Source organism: Artemia franciscana, chromosome 10 (assembly GCF_032884065.1).
Source record: "Artemia franciscana chromosome 10, ASM3288406v1, whole genome shotgun sequence".
In the NCBI taxonomy this organism is placed as follows: domain Eukaryota; kingdom Metazoa; phylum Arthropoda; class Branchiopoda; order Anostraca; family Artemiidae; genus Artemia; species Artemia franciscana.
In genome coordinates this window covers 49,147,485-49,164,847 of record NC_088872.1, presented here as the reverse complement: position 1 = coordinate 49,164,847, position 17,363 = coordinate 49,147,485, and the positions used below count along the sequence as shown (strand labels likewise).

The 17,363-nt window shown below is 34.8% G+C and overlaps 2 protein-coding genes across 2 annotated transcripts in view; one reads left to right on the top strand and one right to left on the bottom strand.

The window, feature by feature from the left end:
• Positions 1-9,289, top strand: part of LOC136032489 (centrosomal protein of 131 kDa-like) — a 30,815-nt gene extending 21,526 nt beyond the window's left edge. Inside the window, exons 5-6 of the mRNA XM_065712800.1 lie at positions 2,197-2,414; positions 9,040-9,289. Of these exons, the coding sequence (XP_065568872.1) occupies positions 2,197-2,414; positions 9,040-9,178 (357 nt within the window). The 3' untranslated portion in view covers positions 9,179-9,289. The remainder of the gene's footprint in view (positions 1-2,196; positions 2,415-9,039) is intronic.
• Positions 9,290-13,394: 4,105 nt separating this feature from the next.
• Positions 13,395-17,363, bottom strand: part of LOC136032308 (60S ribosomal export protein NMD3-like) — a 54,615-nt gene continuing 50,646 nt past the window's right edge. Inside the window, exon 11 of the mRNA XM_065712595.1 lies at positions 13,395-13,633. Within this exon, the coding sequence (XP_065568667.1) occupies positions 13,423-13,633 (211 nt within the window). The 3' untranslated portion in view covers positions 13,395-13,422. The remainder of the gene's footprint in view (positions 13,634-17,363) is intronic.

Here is a 17,363-nt window from a genome sequence, read left to right as displayed (position 1 = left end):
ACATGGGTTTTCGTAATAGATATTGTTTTGGTTAACATATTTGTCTTGATCATGTTTTTCCAGTGCACACAATTATTGCTTCGTATTTTTCTTAGCGTGTTTATGAGGGATGAAATGTTTGCATTTTGGATAAAAATCACTTAATATATCATTACGATGAAGCTATGAATCGCGAAAAATTTGGATTACATTTTCAAATTCGAAGTAAAATTTGTTTGTGAGCTTTATTTTCAATTCATGAGGACCAAATGTTTAATTTGAATATTTGGTTTGCTCATCGAACACACAACTAAATAAGAAAACTCGGTAGGTTGAAAATTATGTTTGGTAAAGACAATTCAATATCAATGTTCTAAAACTCCATTTTTTTTTATGTTAGAACTGAAAATTTTCTTGCCTCCCATTGATAAAAGAAAACGTATAAGTTTATGACGTTTATTTTTTTTAACATTTAGCATTTGAGACAAATTTATAAATGAAAGTAGACACTTTAATGCACAAGTTATGTGATATTTGAAAAAATCTCGTTATGTTTGCTAATTCAACACAAAACTAAATAAAAAAAAAAAAAACTCGGAAGGTTGAAAATTATTTTTGGTGCGGACAATTTAATATCAATGTTCTAAAACTTTTTTTTATTATTTTTATTTTACTAGCACTGAAAATTTTCTTGCCTCCAATTGATAAAAGAAAAAGTATAATTTTATGACGTTTATTTTTTGAGCATTTAACATTTCAGACAAATTTATAAATGAAAGTAGACCCCTTTATGCGCAAGTTATGTGATATTTGAAAAAATCTCGTCATGTTTGCTAATTCAACATACAACTAAATAAGAAAACTCGGAAGGTTGAAAATTATTTTTGGTACGAACAAATTAATATCGATGTTTTAAAACTCCATTTTGTTTTTTAATATTAGCACTGAAAATTTTCGTGCCACCAATTGATAAAAGAAAAAGTATAAGTTTATGACGTTTATTTTTGAGCATTTAGCATTTCAGACAAATTTATAAATGAAAGTAGACCAGTTTTGTGCGCCAGTTATGTGATATCTGAAAAAATCTCGTTATGTTTGCTGATTCAAGACACAACCAAATAAGAAAATTCGGAATTCGAAAATTATTTTTGGTCCGGACAATTTAAGATCAATATTCTAAAACTCCATTTTCTTTTTAATATCAGCACTGAAATTTTCTTTCCTCCAACTGGTAAAAGAAAAAGTATAAGTTTATGACGTTCATTGTTTTAGTATTTAGCATTTCAGACAAATTTATTAGCGAAAGTAGACCCTTATATGTCCAATTTATGTGATATTTGAAAAAATCTCATTATGTTTGCTAATCCAACACACAACCAAATAAGAAAACTCGAAAGGTTGAAAATTATTTTTGGTACGGGCAATTTAATATCAATGTTCTAAAATTCATTTTTTTTATGATTGGCACTGAAAATTTTTCAAGCCAAAAGTACTGATATAAATATAAAAGTGTAGTGATTTATACAATTTATTTTGGAATAATTATAAAAAAAAAATAGAAAAAAAATCGGTGCAAAAAAAATTTCTAATTTTCTTTCATTCTGCGAAGAAACAGTAAATGGTTAGAATTCATGGCTGAAGCTAATATCATTCCCTGTTTACTTTGAAAGCTAATCCTCAAATAGTAGTAAAGTATTAAAACGCACTAGCTTATTTCCAATACACGATAATTGCAAAACAATTGTCAAAAATAGTTTCTATTTCTCAAAAACACTTTTTCCTCAAACATTTGCTTAACAAAATACTTTGTAAATATTTGTTTAATATTAAAATTATTTTATATTCAATGAATTTACCATATTTTATGGATTTGTAATTTTATAAATTATTTTTATTTATATACATAAATATTTATTTATTATTTAATTATAATATTAAATGTTATTACATAATGTTTATTGAATAAATCAAAATAACGATTTATTAATTGTAATTATTAATTTTTTGATTTAATCATAATTTACTTATTATTGCTACATATTTATTTGCCTTTATTATAAATGACACAGCTTCTTTAAAACCCAATTTCTAGATTCCTTCTAGTCAACTCTTCTTTTTTTTAATCATTTTCTTCAAATAATATTTTCTGAATAATTATTTTTGAATATTTTTTTATAGTCAATTTCTAATCGTTTATCATTAGTATTTTTTTCCCAGAAAATCACTAAGTACTCGAGTGAAAAAGATGATCTAAAGAAAGTTGTACAGTCAGAAATGAGAGGTGAGCTGGAACTTCTTGAAGATGAAAGGAACAAATTACGTGGTGAAGTAAGCAGAATCCGAAGTGAATACTGTGTTTCCATTCTGGAAAAAGAAGGAGAAATTTCTCAGTTGAAAATCAAGCACGAACGAGAGCTACGAGACCTTCATGATAGGTAATTATCATTTTCGTTTTTTTTCCTTCATGATAGGTAATTATCATTTTCGTTTTTTCCGTCGTGACAGGTAATTATCATTTGGTTTTTTTTTCCTATTTTCGTTTTTTTCCCTTCATGATAGGTAATTATCATTTTCGCTTTTTCCGTCATGATAGGTAATTATATTTTTCGTTTTTTCCTATTTTCGTTTTTTTCCCTTCATGATAGGTAATTACCATTTGGTTTTTTTTTCTAGATTCCCAATCATCTCGATCAAAACAATTAAATATCCTGATAGGGATTGATGAAAAATACTCCCGCGACATTTTATTCCTCAAATATTTTTATTATGATATAAATGTATACTAGGGATACAAATAAATCTAGTCAGTTTTTCCTGATCGGTAATTTTTATTGTCGTTTTTCCGAGTAAAACATTTTCTTTTCTTTTTAGAATTACAATTACAAAATCAAAACAATTTAATTTCCCGTTAGACATTCGCAAAAGTACTCCAAACACATTTCATTTATTTCTTTCAAAGATAATCTTATTGATTTCTTTCGATTTTGTTTTCTCTCTTTTTTTTATTTACGGAGCTAATGTATATTATCAAATCAATTAAATATAGAAACGGGGAACGCCATTTTTCGTGAAGCATGTCACCGGGGTTATATCAAAGAAAAGAAAAATTCAAGATAATTGTTAGAAAATATTCAAAGTGGTGAATCTGATCCAAACGTCTCACGGTCATTTTAACAAAATAAACACCCGGTTTTGCTATTTCTCCACGCTTACTCACTGGGTAGATTCTAGAGAGTATATCGAAAACCCAACATTGGAACCAACGGTCTCATAAAATTCTGGTTTTGGGAATAAGTAAAAGTTTTGTTGTCGTTTTTCTCTTTAAGTTCTTTATAACTTTTTACGGGTTTCACGATTTAGATAAAATCGAACCTTGGCTTTGTCAGGTTGGATGTCAGATAGAATGAAAGCGCGTTTTTTTGTAAGTAAAACAACTTTTTACTAAAGGCTGCTCCCCTCTTCCTGTTCATTAAATAAAAAAAAAACAAGTTTTTTAACTGAAAGTAAGGAGCGACATTAAAACTTAAAACGAACAGAAATTACTTCGTATATGAAAGAGGCTGCTTCCTCATCAACGCCCCACTCTTTACGCTAAAGTTTGACTCTTTCTCTCAACTCTACTTTTTAAAACAGTAAAAAACTTTAGCGTAAAGAGCGGGGCGTTGATGAGGAAGCAGCCTCTTTCATATACGAAGTAATTTCTGTTCGTTTTAAGTTTTAATGTCGCTCCTTACTTTCAGTTAAAAAAAACTTTGTTTTTTTTATTTAATTTCTGAATGTTTTTGAATCAATGCATGTTTTGATTTTGGCTCTCCGCAGAGGAATAATTAAAACAAAATTTGCATATTTTTTTTGGCTAAATGGCTTTCTCATAATTTGATCGAATGATTTTGAGAAGAAAAGACCGGGGGAGGAAGCCTAGTTGCCCTCCGATTTTTGGTTAATTAAAAAGGCAACTAGAACTTTTAATTTTTTACGAATCTTTTTATTAGTAAAAGATTTACATAACTTATAAATTAGCTTACGTAAAGAACTTTTGTATTATCATGTTTTTAATACATATATAAGGGGGTTCACCCCCTCGTCAGTACCTCGCTCTTTACACTAAAGCTTAAATTTTGTCCCAATTCATTAAGAATGACCCCTGAATCACAAAAGCCGTAGAATAAATAGTTGAAATTACTAAAAATACTTTAGCGCGAAGAGCGAGGTATTAGAACGAGGTGAACCCCTCATATGGGTAATATCTGTTTGTTTTAAGTTTTAATGCTGTTTCTTACTTCCAGCTGAAAAAACTTTTTCATATTTATTTTTTCATTGTTTTTTTTTAAATAATGCTAATAAATCCTGCGCTCCCTTCATGGAAATTCCCCCCATGACAAAGTCTCGATGGAGAGTTCCCCCAGCATATCCCCCTCTTGTCAACCCCTCCCCCCAACCAAAAAATCCTCCTGAAAATGCCTGTACACTTCCCAATAACCATTACTATATGTAAGCACTGGTCAAAGTTTGTAACTTGTTGCCCCTCACACGGGGACTGTGGGGGAGTAAGTCGTCCCCAAAGACATAGTTATAAGGTTTTTCGATTACTCTGAATAAAATGGCTATCTCAGAATTTTGATCCGTTGACTTTGGGAAAATAATTAGCGTGAGAGGGGGCCTAGGTGCCCTCCAATTTTTTTGGTCACTTAAAAAGGGCACTAGAACTTTTCATTTCCGTTAGAATGAGCCCTCTCGCAACATTCTAGGACAACTGGGTCGATACGATCACCCCTGGAAAAAAAAACAAAACAAAAAACAAACAAACAAATAAACACGCATCCGTGATCTGCCTTCTAGCAAAAAATACAAAATTCCACATTTTTGTAGATAGGAGCTTGAAACTTCTACAGTAGGGTTCTCTGATACGCTGAATCTGAGGGTGTGATTTTCGTTAAGATTCTATTACTTTCAGGGGGTGTTTCCCCCCATTTTCTAAAAAAACGCAAATTTTCTCAGGCTCGTAACTTTTGATTGGTAAGACTGAACTTGATGAAAATTATATATTTAAAATCAGAATTATAATGCGATTCTTTTGATGTAGCTATTGGTATCAAAATTCTATTTTTTAGAGTTTCGGTTACTATTGTGTCGGGTCGCTCCTTACTACAGTTCTTTACCACGAACTGTTTGATACATTGAACATAAATGATTTAGCGGTAGATACACTCAGCTGCCACACGGACGGCTAGCGTTCAATTCTCACTCAGTACATTTTTCAGAATTATTTGGAGGATTGAAATAGTTGTTATTTAAACAAAACAAAAATTTCAAAAAAAGGAGGGAAGGGGGTGGCTAATAAGCCAAATATGGCCTTAGACAATCTCCAAACGTTTGCGTCTTTTTAAATTGCTTTTTTGGCATTATGAGTCAACTGCTTGTGAGAAATGTCACCCAAAAAAATAAGAGCTAACTCTAAATCAGCAATGCCATATTTATTCAAAGATTAATAATGCACAAATGGCTAAATCCATCGTCAAAATGAGCATATCTATGGAAAGCATAGCTTTCATTCAATCTAAAACCTGGCACCTTATGGAAAACTATAACGTAACTGAAGAGAAAAGTAATAAAAAGTGTGTTTATTCAACTTACATATAAACAATGTCCGTTTCACCTTGGTCCTCTTATCTCAGAGAAATGGCTAAGCTTGTAGTCAAAATTAGTATCAAACAGTTCATGGTAACGAACTGAAAGTAAGGAGCGACTCGACGCAATACTAACCAAAACTCTGAAACACGGAATTTTGATATTAAGAGATGCATGAAAAGATCAGCTTATTATGTTCGTTCCAAATATACAAGATACATCGTTTACCCATCAGCAGCTACGAACCTGAGACAATTTGTATGATCTTTAAAATACGGGGAAAACACCCCCTCAAATTCAAGGAATCACACCATCAGGCTCAGCGTATCAGAGAGAACCCTACTGTTAAAGTTTTAAGCTCCTATCTGCAAAAATGTGGAATTTTGCTATTTTTTGCCAGAAGAAAGATCACAGATCCACATTTTTTCCCCAGGGTTGATCATATCGAAATAATGGTCCTGTAAGATCAGGACAAGGTGCATTCTAACGAAATTAAAAGTTCTAGTGCCCTTTTTAAGTGACCGAAAAGCAAAGGACAAAATATAATCTGAGGTCAAATCCAGCACAAATCGAAACTCTTGTGCATCAGCTTTTTTTCCTCTCTGTTTCAGAAGGTCTCACTATGACTGCATTTCTGCAATCACTCTAGAATGAATTTGGTTAAAGATGTTTAGGACAATCATTTATCTCAAAATGCTTGAGTAATTTAACAACAGATGGCAGACATTATTTGATTTTTTTTAATTGCCATTTTCAGGTGCTTTCTTCTGTTACAAAACCCCCTCCACCTCAGCTCTTCTAAGAAAAGTTCAATCTGGACACTATGATTTCAAAATACCTCCCCCATCACATGAGATATTCTATTTGATTTAGCTAGAGCTAATTCGAAAGGAAGTATTTGTCTTACGACTGTCCATTAGTTTTACATTTTTCTCTGAGCCTGCAGATACGAATGGTTCAAAGGGATCCCTTATCCGAAGTTGCGTTGTCACTTAAACACAAAAGATGCTCAAATATTTTCCGCATAATTCATTTTTTATTAAGAGTCATTTGCACACCAAGGGTGTGCAAATGAAAGATGGACTGATTTGCACAACATGTGCAAATGAAAGATGGACCCAATTGACTAATAAATACAGCCATTGGTTCTATTTCTGAGACCCTTCGAAATTTCAAAATCGATTTTATGAAGAAATACAAGCCTGGCTCCTTCAAACAAATACCAATTTTTGGTGGAGGTACTTTTAAAGTGACTCATGTTTTGAATTCATTTTAAGATCAGCCATCACATTGTCTATAACATTGACTATAGTGAATTGACAGAAAGTTGTAGTAGTTTTAATTCTACTGAACCGGATCCCCACACTTTCCTGAATTTAAATTTGTCGCTTGAGAAAAATGGAATACTTCTTCCCAAGTTAGACTAAGGAAATCCTTTGAATACGAAGCTTCTACTCTAAAACCTGAAAATTTGTGTATTTATTCTTTGCTATCTCTTCTGTCGGAAACTCAAAAAATTACTCAAAAATATGTCAGTCAAAATGTAGCAGTTAGGTCCTTTAAGACTTCTAACACCATGAGATTTCGACAGGAGTAACAGTTAGTCTAGATGGAACTAAGTTAGAACACAGTCACACCCCTTCACCTAATAATATGAAAAAAACTTCGTTTTCTTAAAGAGTTAAAGAGGCTGCGTCCAAAGTCGAATCTTAAAACGTACAGGAATTAGGAGAGGCAGTTGGGGGGCTGCCGCCCCCCAAACCCCCCGCTTTTAAAGACTCTTTTGTACAGGTTTTTTTGTTGTGAGGGGACTTCATTGTTACTAATTACTAGTTTCGGCGCAATGGTTCTCCTGTCCTCTTGTGTTTAACATTTTTCGAAGTTATTCCATTATTCATTCATTTCAATTTTTTGTTAATTAAAAGAGGGCTTTTCCGAAGCCAAGAGCGGGGGGCAACAAAAAACCTGTACAAAAGAGTCTTTAAAAGCGGGGGGTTTGGGGGGCGGCAGCCCCCCAACTGCCTTTCCTAATTCCTGTACGTTTTAAGGTTCGACTTTGGACGCAGCCTCTTTAACTCTTTAAGAAAACGAAGTTTTTTTCATATTATTTCTGTACGTTTTACTACAATCCATGGTGGATGTAATTTAATAATTCCTGTACTCCTCGTAGAGCAATTAGGAGAGGAAGTTTTGTGAAAAAAAACCGCCCGTAAGGGACTTGAACCCTTGACCAGAGGATTAAAAGTCCCACGCTCTACCGACTGAGCTAATCACTTGCATGTGTGTAAATATAACTTCTCAATAACTTTTAAAAATTTCAAATTAACATGGGCTCTTATGGAGAGAAATGCGTTAATTAAGTAGCTAATGCGTTGTTTCTGGAAAACAGGGAAGGAGTTATCGGATCGAGCTGAAATTTCGCGGATAAGCTCCTGGGCCGTAGGGGACCTTAACTTGTGAATTTCAGCCCGATCGGACAACGTTAAAAGGTGGGGGGGTGGGGTTGAGGGGTCGAAACTTTCGGGGGGTTAAGATTTTCCTACGAAACTTTCAAGGGCACTTACTCGGAGAATTCCGCATCGAATGAGTCTTCGTACACCCAGATCCGATGTCGGATGTGACCTGTAGGCGTCGAGAAAAAAAAAGAAAATGAATTTTAAGTGGCTATGCGTGGTTTCTGGAAAACAGGGAAGGAGTTATCGGATCGAGCTGAAATTTCGCGGATAAGCTCCTGGGCCCTAGGTGACCTTAACTTGTGAATTTCAGCCCGATCGGACAACGTTAAAGGGGGGCTGGGGTTGACGGGTCGAAACTTTCGGCCAGATTTTCCCCATGAAGGAAAAGTTGGAGGGGGATGAAATTTTGCAGGTTTCTTAGTTGGAGCTCGGGCTGCGAAATGCATCGCTCCCCATCCCTCTGCGACCACTGGAACCGAAGATCGCTTAACATTGTCGTGTGTCGCCTCTTTATAGAGGCACGAGTGTGCCTCCTTGATCAGATGCTTCTTGAGTCGTGTCTTCATTTGCCTTTTCCGCTAAATACCATTAAGACACCATTCGGCTGATTCCACTTGAAATAGTCAATGAAGACACGGTTTTACACGAGTTGGTATCCAGTTCTTAATGCTTTATCGTTGAAATGTTTATTCCTTGCTATATGAGTAATACTCTCTGTTAAGATAATTATTGTCTTGTCTGTAATTATTATTTATCAATTAATTTCAATTCTTGAAGCTCATGCTGTCATGTCGTGACGACTTAGACCCCCCCAAAAAAGAAAGATAATATGCACGGAATATAAACTCATTTTAAAGATAAATACAATTCTAAAGCCAATTAAAATCTTATATAATTTAGTTATATTAATTTTATATTAATTACTTATATAATTTTACATTTATTTTGTATTAATTTAAGCCAATATTTTTATTAGGGTAAGAGAAGCTGTAGCTGTCAAAGATGAAACAATTGCCAGACTACAGCAGAAGCTACACGCCGCTTTGGCCAGATGCCAAAACTTGGAAGATTTAGTTGATAAGGCACAGCGAAACAAATTTGACAGCAAAACATAGTAAAGCTATGACAGCTTTTTAGTTTTTAACAAATTTATGTTCTACTATTGAGACCGATGTTTTATTGTTTTGTTATTATGTTGTCATACTAACAAATCTAGTCATGCGAAACATTTTGTACTGCTATGTTGATACACATTGGTAGCCGATTGGTAAGTAATTTTCTAATCTCAAATTCTCAATACCAGGGAATATCATCAAAACTACACACTTGACAACAACAGTGGTAAGTATTGTAATATTTTGTTGTTTTTTTTTAACGGGTATCTTGACAATTAATTTTTGGTACAAGATTTCCTGTGCTATCAAAAACTTTTCAAGGACGTAGTTGAGGGTGAGTCAGGGGAGCCACGCCTTCTTTAAGACGAGAAACCTGTTTTAAATTATCAAGAAAGAGAAAATGTCTTTAAATAGGGTTAAAACAGACGGCTTCCCAGCTTCGCCACCCAGGGCAATTCTTAGTTTCTCTTCTTGCTCCACACTTCAAAGGTAATATGATACCCAAAAAATATACCTCGTTACTTTTGGTGTAGGCATCTGTTACCAAATTTTCGAGACTTGAATTCCCAACCCTCCTCGAAATGGAATTGAAACGATTAAATTTAGCTGTAAATTTAAATCAGCAGCACACTATACCCAGATACAGCTGAGCTATTTATATGATGAATTCGCAGCTGTTTTTCTTGTTCACCTTAAATGCTGCGGGAATAAAAGAAAGGCCAATTTTTGGCCAGCTTCAAAATATAAACATATGCAATCCAATTTACTAATATACAAATAGTGTTAAGAAAATATACCGTTAAACATATCTAGTAAAGATTAGCAAGATCTTGTAAACTAAAAACGCCACACATTGATACTATTTCAATTTTGACGAAATCAATTATTAAGTGGTAATAATCAATGCCACTTCGTGGCATCAGAATCGAGGAAGTATAAAAACAAAAAGCCCCGCAATAGGGTCTGCAATTTAATACAAAGCCCCCTGATATCATGGCACAAAAAAAAAAAACAGTTTTGATTTGACAGGATCCCATGTCTGCTGCTGAGCTGTTTCTATCAAATCAGGAAAAAGTGCATTTAAGGCTACTACCTTTCATGAAACGGGGAGGAGGCTTCAGAATAACCTTAAGGCTGGACAGAATCTGCCACCCTTTTATGGGAAGATACGTGTCATGCGCCAATGAAGTCTTTGATAAATAACTTTATTCCTCACGCCTCTCAATACAAAATTTCTATACAACTGACACCTTTTTAAAAGAAAAATGTTATGACAGGGCGAAGAGCGGATCGACTGCGGCATGATTTCCATTTAAAGTCGTTTTACGTTAAAAGTCTCGAGATATGGTATGTTTATGTTTAGGCTATTGGAGAAGGCTTCCAGGGATTTCATCTTTTCGACTGGGAATGGTAATTTGTTCCATATCCTGATGACCCGGGGTATGAACGAATGATGGTAAGAATTAGATCTTGCAATCTTCATCTTCACGGGCTCCAATTGCAGACTGTGCGACCTTGTGTTGCTTTGGGGAATTATTTGAACAAGCTTGTCTTTTACGTTCCCAAAATTCTCATGAACTATCTTGAAGAGGGTTTTTAAGTCTAAGATCGTTCTTCTTGTCTCAAGTTTATGGAGAGTGAGCCTTCTTAGAGCTTCGTCATACGGAAGGTTTCTGAATCCTTGAAGTCCTTTTACAAAGCGTTTCTGGACCCGTTCTATTCTGTCAATATCCTTTTTGAGATATGATTTACGTTTGGTTACGTTTTTAGTGCTACTCAAGTCGATCACGGAATCAGGTCTCTAGCGTCTTTTTTTTTACATTCTATGTTAAATTTTAAAAGCATTTCAACATTCTTCTTATTCTTGAAGGTAATCGTCAATTATTTTCACAATCCATTAATAAACAATACCATCCATAGTGCGAACATGGGTGCGACTGAACATAAATCCATTGCTAGTTATATTACCTTTACGTCAGAGTCTAAAGTCAGGGCAATCAAGAGATACCTGGCTTCACCTTAACCACCCCTCTTAAATACTATAGTTTGACTTTTTCCAATGCTTCGATAAGGAATTCTCTAACGTAAGAGTAATATAACAAGAACTACAGCATTTACACGATAAATCGAGAACAATCATCCTCAAAAATTAAAGGATTTACTCATTCGTATTTACTAAAATATGCAATATTAAATATTCGATTTAAAATTCTAAAAGGTAATCAGTAAATAAAATACATGCAATGGCCAAGTCCGGGTATATTTGCACTTTAAAATACTGTCTAGAAAGTACTACCCAAACTTCAGCGTAAAGAGCAGAGATACAGGGAGATGGCAGCCTTACTCATATACAGGACAATTTTGGTTAATTTCGAGTTTTGACTCTCGAGTTTTTTAATTTTGTTCGAAAGAATTTTTTTTTTTAATTCAGTTTACTAGCAATAAGACCGACGCGGTACTTTTTTTTTCAAATATACAAATAGCACTAATTCTGGCAGTCAAGTTCTATCTTAAGCGCGCGAAAAAAAAAAAAACCGAAAACAATGAGATAAAAATATCGTTGCTGCCACTCCAACATCTAACATTTTCACTATTCTGAGATAAGAGCCATAAACCATTTGCTAAGCTCTCTTAGCAGGTTAGGTCAGTAAAATCGAAGAATAACTAAACAAAGATTGTCCAACAGATCTTCCTTTCGAGAAGAGCATCTTAAAAGGAAGAAAACAGTTTTTGGCAAATATTCCAGAAATGTTATACATCAGATAGAAAGTTACAGCGACGGTATATGGAAATGCATTTGTCGCTTAAGAAAATTGAACAAATCAAATTTCCATTACCAATATGGAGTCGTCTTTAAGTTCACCAATTTACTGCCAAAACGACTTGTCTCACCGTCCCACTCAGTGCGATAATTGATTTCTTAAAGGACGACAATACTAGCCAAGTTTCAAAACCCGTTTCTTATGATAGGATTCTGATGAATACTGCAAGGCGAGCAGGATTAAAACATTCTTGATCTAAGTGAAGTACTTTATTTTAGTTATTTTTATTAATATATATGGGAAACAACTTTGTTTTACCCTGCTTATAAGCGCAATTTTTGACATTTCAAACTTGCAGTGCAATGGCTCTTCAATATTCATCTTTACATTTTGAAGAATTAGTCATCAGTCTTCTTTAAGTTAGAAGGCTAAACTTCCAAAAACAGTCATATTTTGAAAATAAAGCAACACAGGATGATAAAGCAAACCTTTAAACACATCCATAAGAGAGAATAACCTCATAACCAGACACAAATCTATACACTTAACAAGAACCATGCACAGAATTTTCTTGAAAGCCAAATAAGGCAGAAGAAAAGGATAAATTAGGGTATAAACCCTAATATATCCTCAACTTGTCCCCCAAGCTCTTTAACAACTGAGATATTACGTACGTGGTTTCGACATCAAGAGGCGCAGATGAACCCAACAAACCCAGATGGAAGTCTGGTTGCTAGAAAGTTGATTATGGTAAATATGACTTGTTGGACGCGACCACATTCCCGGCAAGATGGCAACCATTTCTCTCTACGGCTAATATTCGTTTGGCAGTGGAATCGGTAAAAGATTTCAGTCCATTCTGGATAATGGCAAACACGAATGTTTCGAAGGATAATAATATGCAAGCAAGACTTGAAAAGGAACCTTTAAAAATCTACATACCGATAGCGAAAGAGTTAAAATACGAAAAGATGTTTAAATCTCTTCATTGTAATTACCTTCTTCTTGAGAAGTTTTGCTGTAAATAAAAAAAAAAAAAATGGAACTTATTATTTCTTTTTTTCAACGCGATAAGTAATCTTCACGGTTTTCGATACCCGGGAGCACATACCTACTAAAATTAAATTTACCAAATAGAATAAATATTTAAAATAATTCTGTAGTCTGGAGTTGTTTTTAATTTATCTGTTAAGTACTGTCACTTTAAATTGAGTGGTGTGCATACCCACTCTTTTTTTAATTAGCTACATAAGCTTGATTGAATAGTTAAGAAAGCTCCGTCGAAAAACGATTTTTTACATTATTTCTTTTCATATTTCTTTTTCGATTTCATTTCATTTCATTTTCGATTTCATTTCATTTCTTATTTCATTTTCGATTAGAAATATGAAAGAAAAGCTCATTGGTACTACAGTACCAAAGAGAACAGTTCTAACTGATTAAAAATAAAATCATTCCGGACCAATATTTTAATAAGATAAATCATTCCAGCATAGCTGCCCCTTCTTCCCCAGTGGCATCAGTTCCAATATGTAAATCTTCCAACATTTCTTCAAGACCAATTTCTGGGACTTCCTCAGTTTCTTGAGCAACTAGTTTTCTCTGCTCTATCTTCTTGGTATCCTTGTAAATAGCAATGTTCTGTCGTAGACCAGGGTCCTCTTCTAGGTCTTCAAGGAAGTCCACATAGTCCCTGAAAATTTATTTACAACTGGAGTAGTAAATTCAGTAATTGATAAACATCATTAATTTTTTTTAATGTGCTAGAATAGATTGTAAACTTCTCGTATTGCAATTATCATGGTTGCAGCAGTAGCTGCAACATAGCAAGGAGTAAGCCACAGCACATAGTAACCAAAAGCTAAAAAGAATTGAAAAAAACGCGTATTGAAAAAAACTGCCTATTGAGGAAAATTACCATCTGATACTTATTCAGGAATGGTAAATACTATTTCAATTGATCTTGAATGTAAAAGTTTATTACGAAAACAAATTTACCATACTACTACTACCACTACTACTAATAACTCACTGCAGCACCAAGCCACCTGAGGCCAACACAGCTACGCACGCTCTTCTTCCAACCTATTCTATTCAAGGCCTCCCTTTTTACACCTTCCCAGGAAGTTCCCATTTCCTTTCAATCTTTATTTATGACACCCTCCCACCTCAGACGAGGACGACTTGCTTTCCGTGTAGCCCCAATTGGTTGGCCAGAAAAGACAATCCTAGGCCAGAACGTGGCCTAGCCATCTCAACCTTTCTTTCATTATAGCCCTAGAAAGCGGGATCGAATCACATTTTTCCTACAACCTACTGTTTGAAATACAGCAGTCAGCCGAGTAGCCAGAACAATCCGTAGGAAATTTATCTGGAAAACAACTAGTAAATTTCGTCCGCTTTTTGGAGCGCCAAATTTACTATAACTCCTAAAAAAACCTGGAACCCCCTGGAAAAGGACGTCATATCAAAATGAAAAATGCACAATTGAAATCAGCCTTGTCAAAAACCTATAATATAGTAATTACAGTCTCCACCCTGAACACCTACGAAAACCACTTTTTTGCATTGGCATCACCTATGTATCTTCTTTATTTTTCTACCAGGGCTAGGGGGGGGGGGGGTGAGCGAAACATTATACATTTTTTATTTACCCTTCTTAAGAAGTATTGTCTCTTAATAACCCTGTCTTTTAACCCCCGTTTCTTTGTCATTTCCTTTCGCTGGCCTTTGCCTATACATACTACTAAGTTTATTTGCTCCTTGTACTGATGTGGCCTATATCTTCACGCTACAAAATAATTTACTCTTTTCTTCATTTTTTTTTTGTTTGTTTTGTTTTTTTTTATTCAAGGACTGAAACATTAAAGTAATTTCGAAAACATTTTATAATAGTTCATTTTCTTCCACTATGCGCTGCACGCTCGTAGCTACGGATAGGCTAACTCACCACCTCACCCATAGTGCCATGCGCGGTACATTTCCGCAATGCATGACGTGTATCACATGTTGTACACGATTTTAAGGTTGTTAGCCCCTCACTTTAAGGTTTAACCTTGGGATGAGATCAAACTTGGCAAAACTTGTCTTTGTTATGTACCCTTATATCGGTATCAAGTGCATTGGCATCGCACGTATCGGTGTCGGGCGTATCGGTATCGTTTTTTTTTCCAATCATGGTTTTGTGCCTTCGATATGACTTTTTATTAAAAACTGGCAAAGATTAATTTTAAAAAAGAGATTTTCTGACGGAAGTAAAGAACGAAGTTGGAACTTATAACGAACAAAAATTATTACTTCACAGCCTTTCTAACATATATCAATAAAACTAGAGGAAATAAAGCAACTAGTGATATTTCCCAATGTTTGTAGGACTATACAAAACTAGCACTTTACTGAAAACACAAAATCCAAGCAAAAAAACAAGAATATTAATTTAGAAGTCAGAAGTGAGTACGTAACCTCACAGCAGCAAACCAATCTAAAATGCTTTTCATAGTCTTACACAAGCTGTAATATCAGTAACCTTCACAATTAAAATTATCTTAAAAACTTAGGCACAAAAACAAATATTACCTTAATACATACAAAGTCATTAAATAACATACAAAGCTTGAAAATAATCAAAAAGCTTTGTATAAAACATACAAAGCTTGAATAACATTTCAAGCTTTGCTTCGGGCCATTTGCTTGTTTTGTTTTGTTATTTATACTAATAAACCCATCTTTCTCTCTCTCTCTCCCCTCCCTCTCTCTCTCTCTCTCTCTCTCTCTCTCTCTCTCTCTCTCTCTCTCTCTCTCTCTCTCTCTCTCTCTCTCTCTCTCTCTCTCTCTCTCTCTCTCTCCTCTCTCTCTCTCTCTCTCTCTCTCTCTCTCTCTCTCTCTCTCTCTCTCTCTCTCTCTCGTATCTGAGTTACGAGGTCCTTCTAAATATGAAATTTCATTAAGAGACGATCACTCCTTCGTAAGTTAAAAATACTTCATTTTTTCTAATTTTTCAGAATTAACCAGCCCCCCCCCCAAACTCTTACAAAGAGAGCACATCCATTCTGGTTATGTCAATCATGTATCTAGGACTTCTGCTTCTTTTCCCACCAAGTTTCATCCCGATCCCTACACTCTAAGCATTTTCCAAGATTTTAGGTTCCTCCCCCCAACTCCCCCATATGGCACCAGATCCAGAGTGGATCCGTTGCGTTTATGTCAGTCATGTATCTTGGACCTGTTTTTATTCTTCCCACCAAGTTTCACCCTGATCTCTCCGCTTTAAGTGTTTTCCAAGACTTCCGGTTCCCCCCAACTCCCCCCGTAATGACTCTGGATCCGGTCGGGATTTAAGTAAGAGATCTGAGTTACGAGCTCCTTCTAAATATGAAATTTCATTAAGATCCGATCACTCCTTCGTAAGTTAAAAATATCTTATTTTTCTAATTTTTCATAATTGCCCCCCCCCAACTCCCCAAACAGAGCAGATCCGTTCCGGTTATGTAGACCATGTACCTAGGACTTCTGCTTATTTTTACCACCAAGTTTCATCCCGATCCCTCCACTCTAAGCGTAAAGTAGCAAAACCAGGACCGACAGACCGACAGACGGACCGACATAATTTGCGATCGCTGTATGTCACTTGGTTAATAACAAGTGCCATAAAATCATTAAAATCCTAAATTCTCCCCGAAAATGCAATTTTTTCGCCTCGTTATAAAATTTGTCGTATGATTCAATCTAAACATATTTCTATGAATATAAGTCCCTAAACGAGAACCCATTACGAAATGCTGACAGTGTCGAATTGAGGCTTTTGCTGCCCTTCATTAAAGCATATTCTAAGGATTACCTTTTAAGGCCGTGATTAAGTGAACTGATGGAACTCGAAAATCCCATGTTAAATTGAAAATTTACATTTAAAAAGTACTCAAGTATTCATTGGCGGAAGATGCCGCTTTTAATATCCGGCCATAGCTTCTTGAAGATGCTACAAAATGTTTGAAAGGATTTTGCTCTATTTCCTCTAATTGCTTAGAAATCTTAGAAAATGTCTAGGTCTTTTTCGCAAGTGTACTCGATAAAGAATATTGCTTTTAGAACAAAATTGGTACTATCATGAGCAGAAGACAATAACCTGTAAGATGATTGGAACCATTTTTCGATGTATTTTCCTGTTTTCTAACAGTCCCCTAGAATGTTTTCAGCTAGCTGAAATTTTTACAAGTCGGTTGCGAGAAAGAATCTTTTCAGATCGCCGATAATACCCCCTAGAGACCAAAATGACAAGCTGGTATAATCAGCTGCTTGTTTATAGAGTGTGAAATTTTCATAAATTATTTCAATGCAATGAAGAAACCTAGAAATGAAAAATAGTCAGGAGTCTTCAGTAAAGTTGTGCACACAAAGCCGAAATCATGGGGAAAATTAAATCAAAG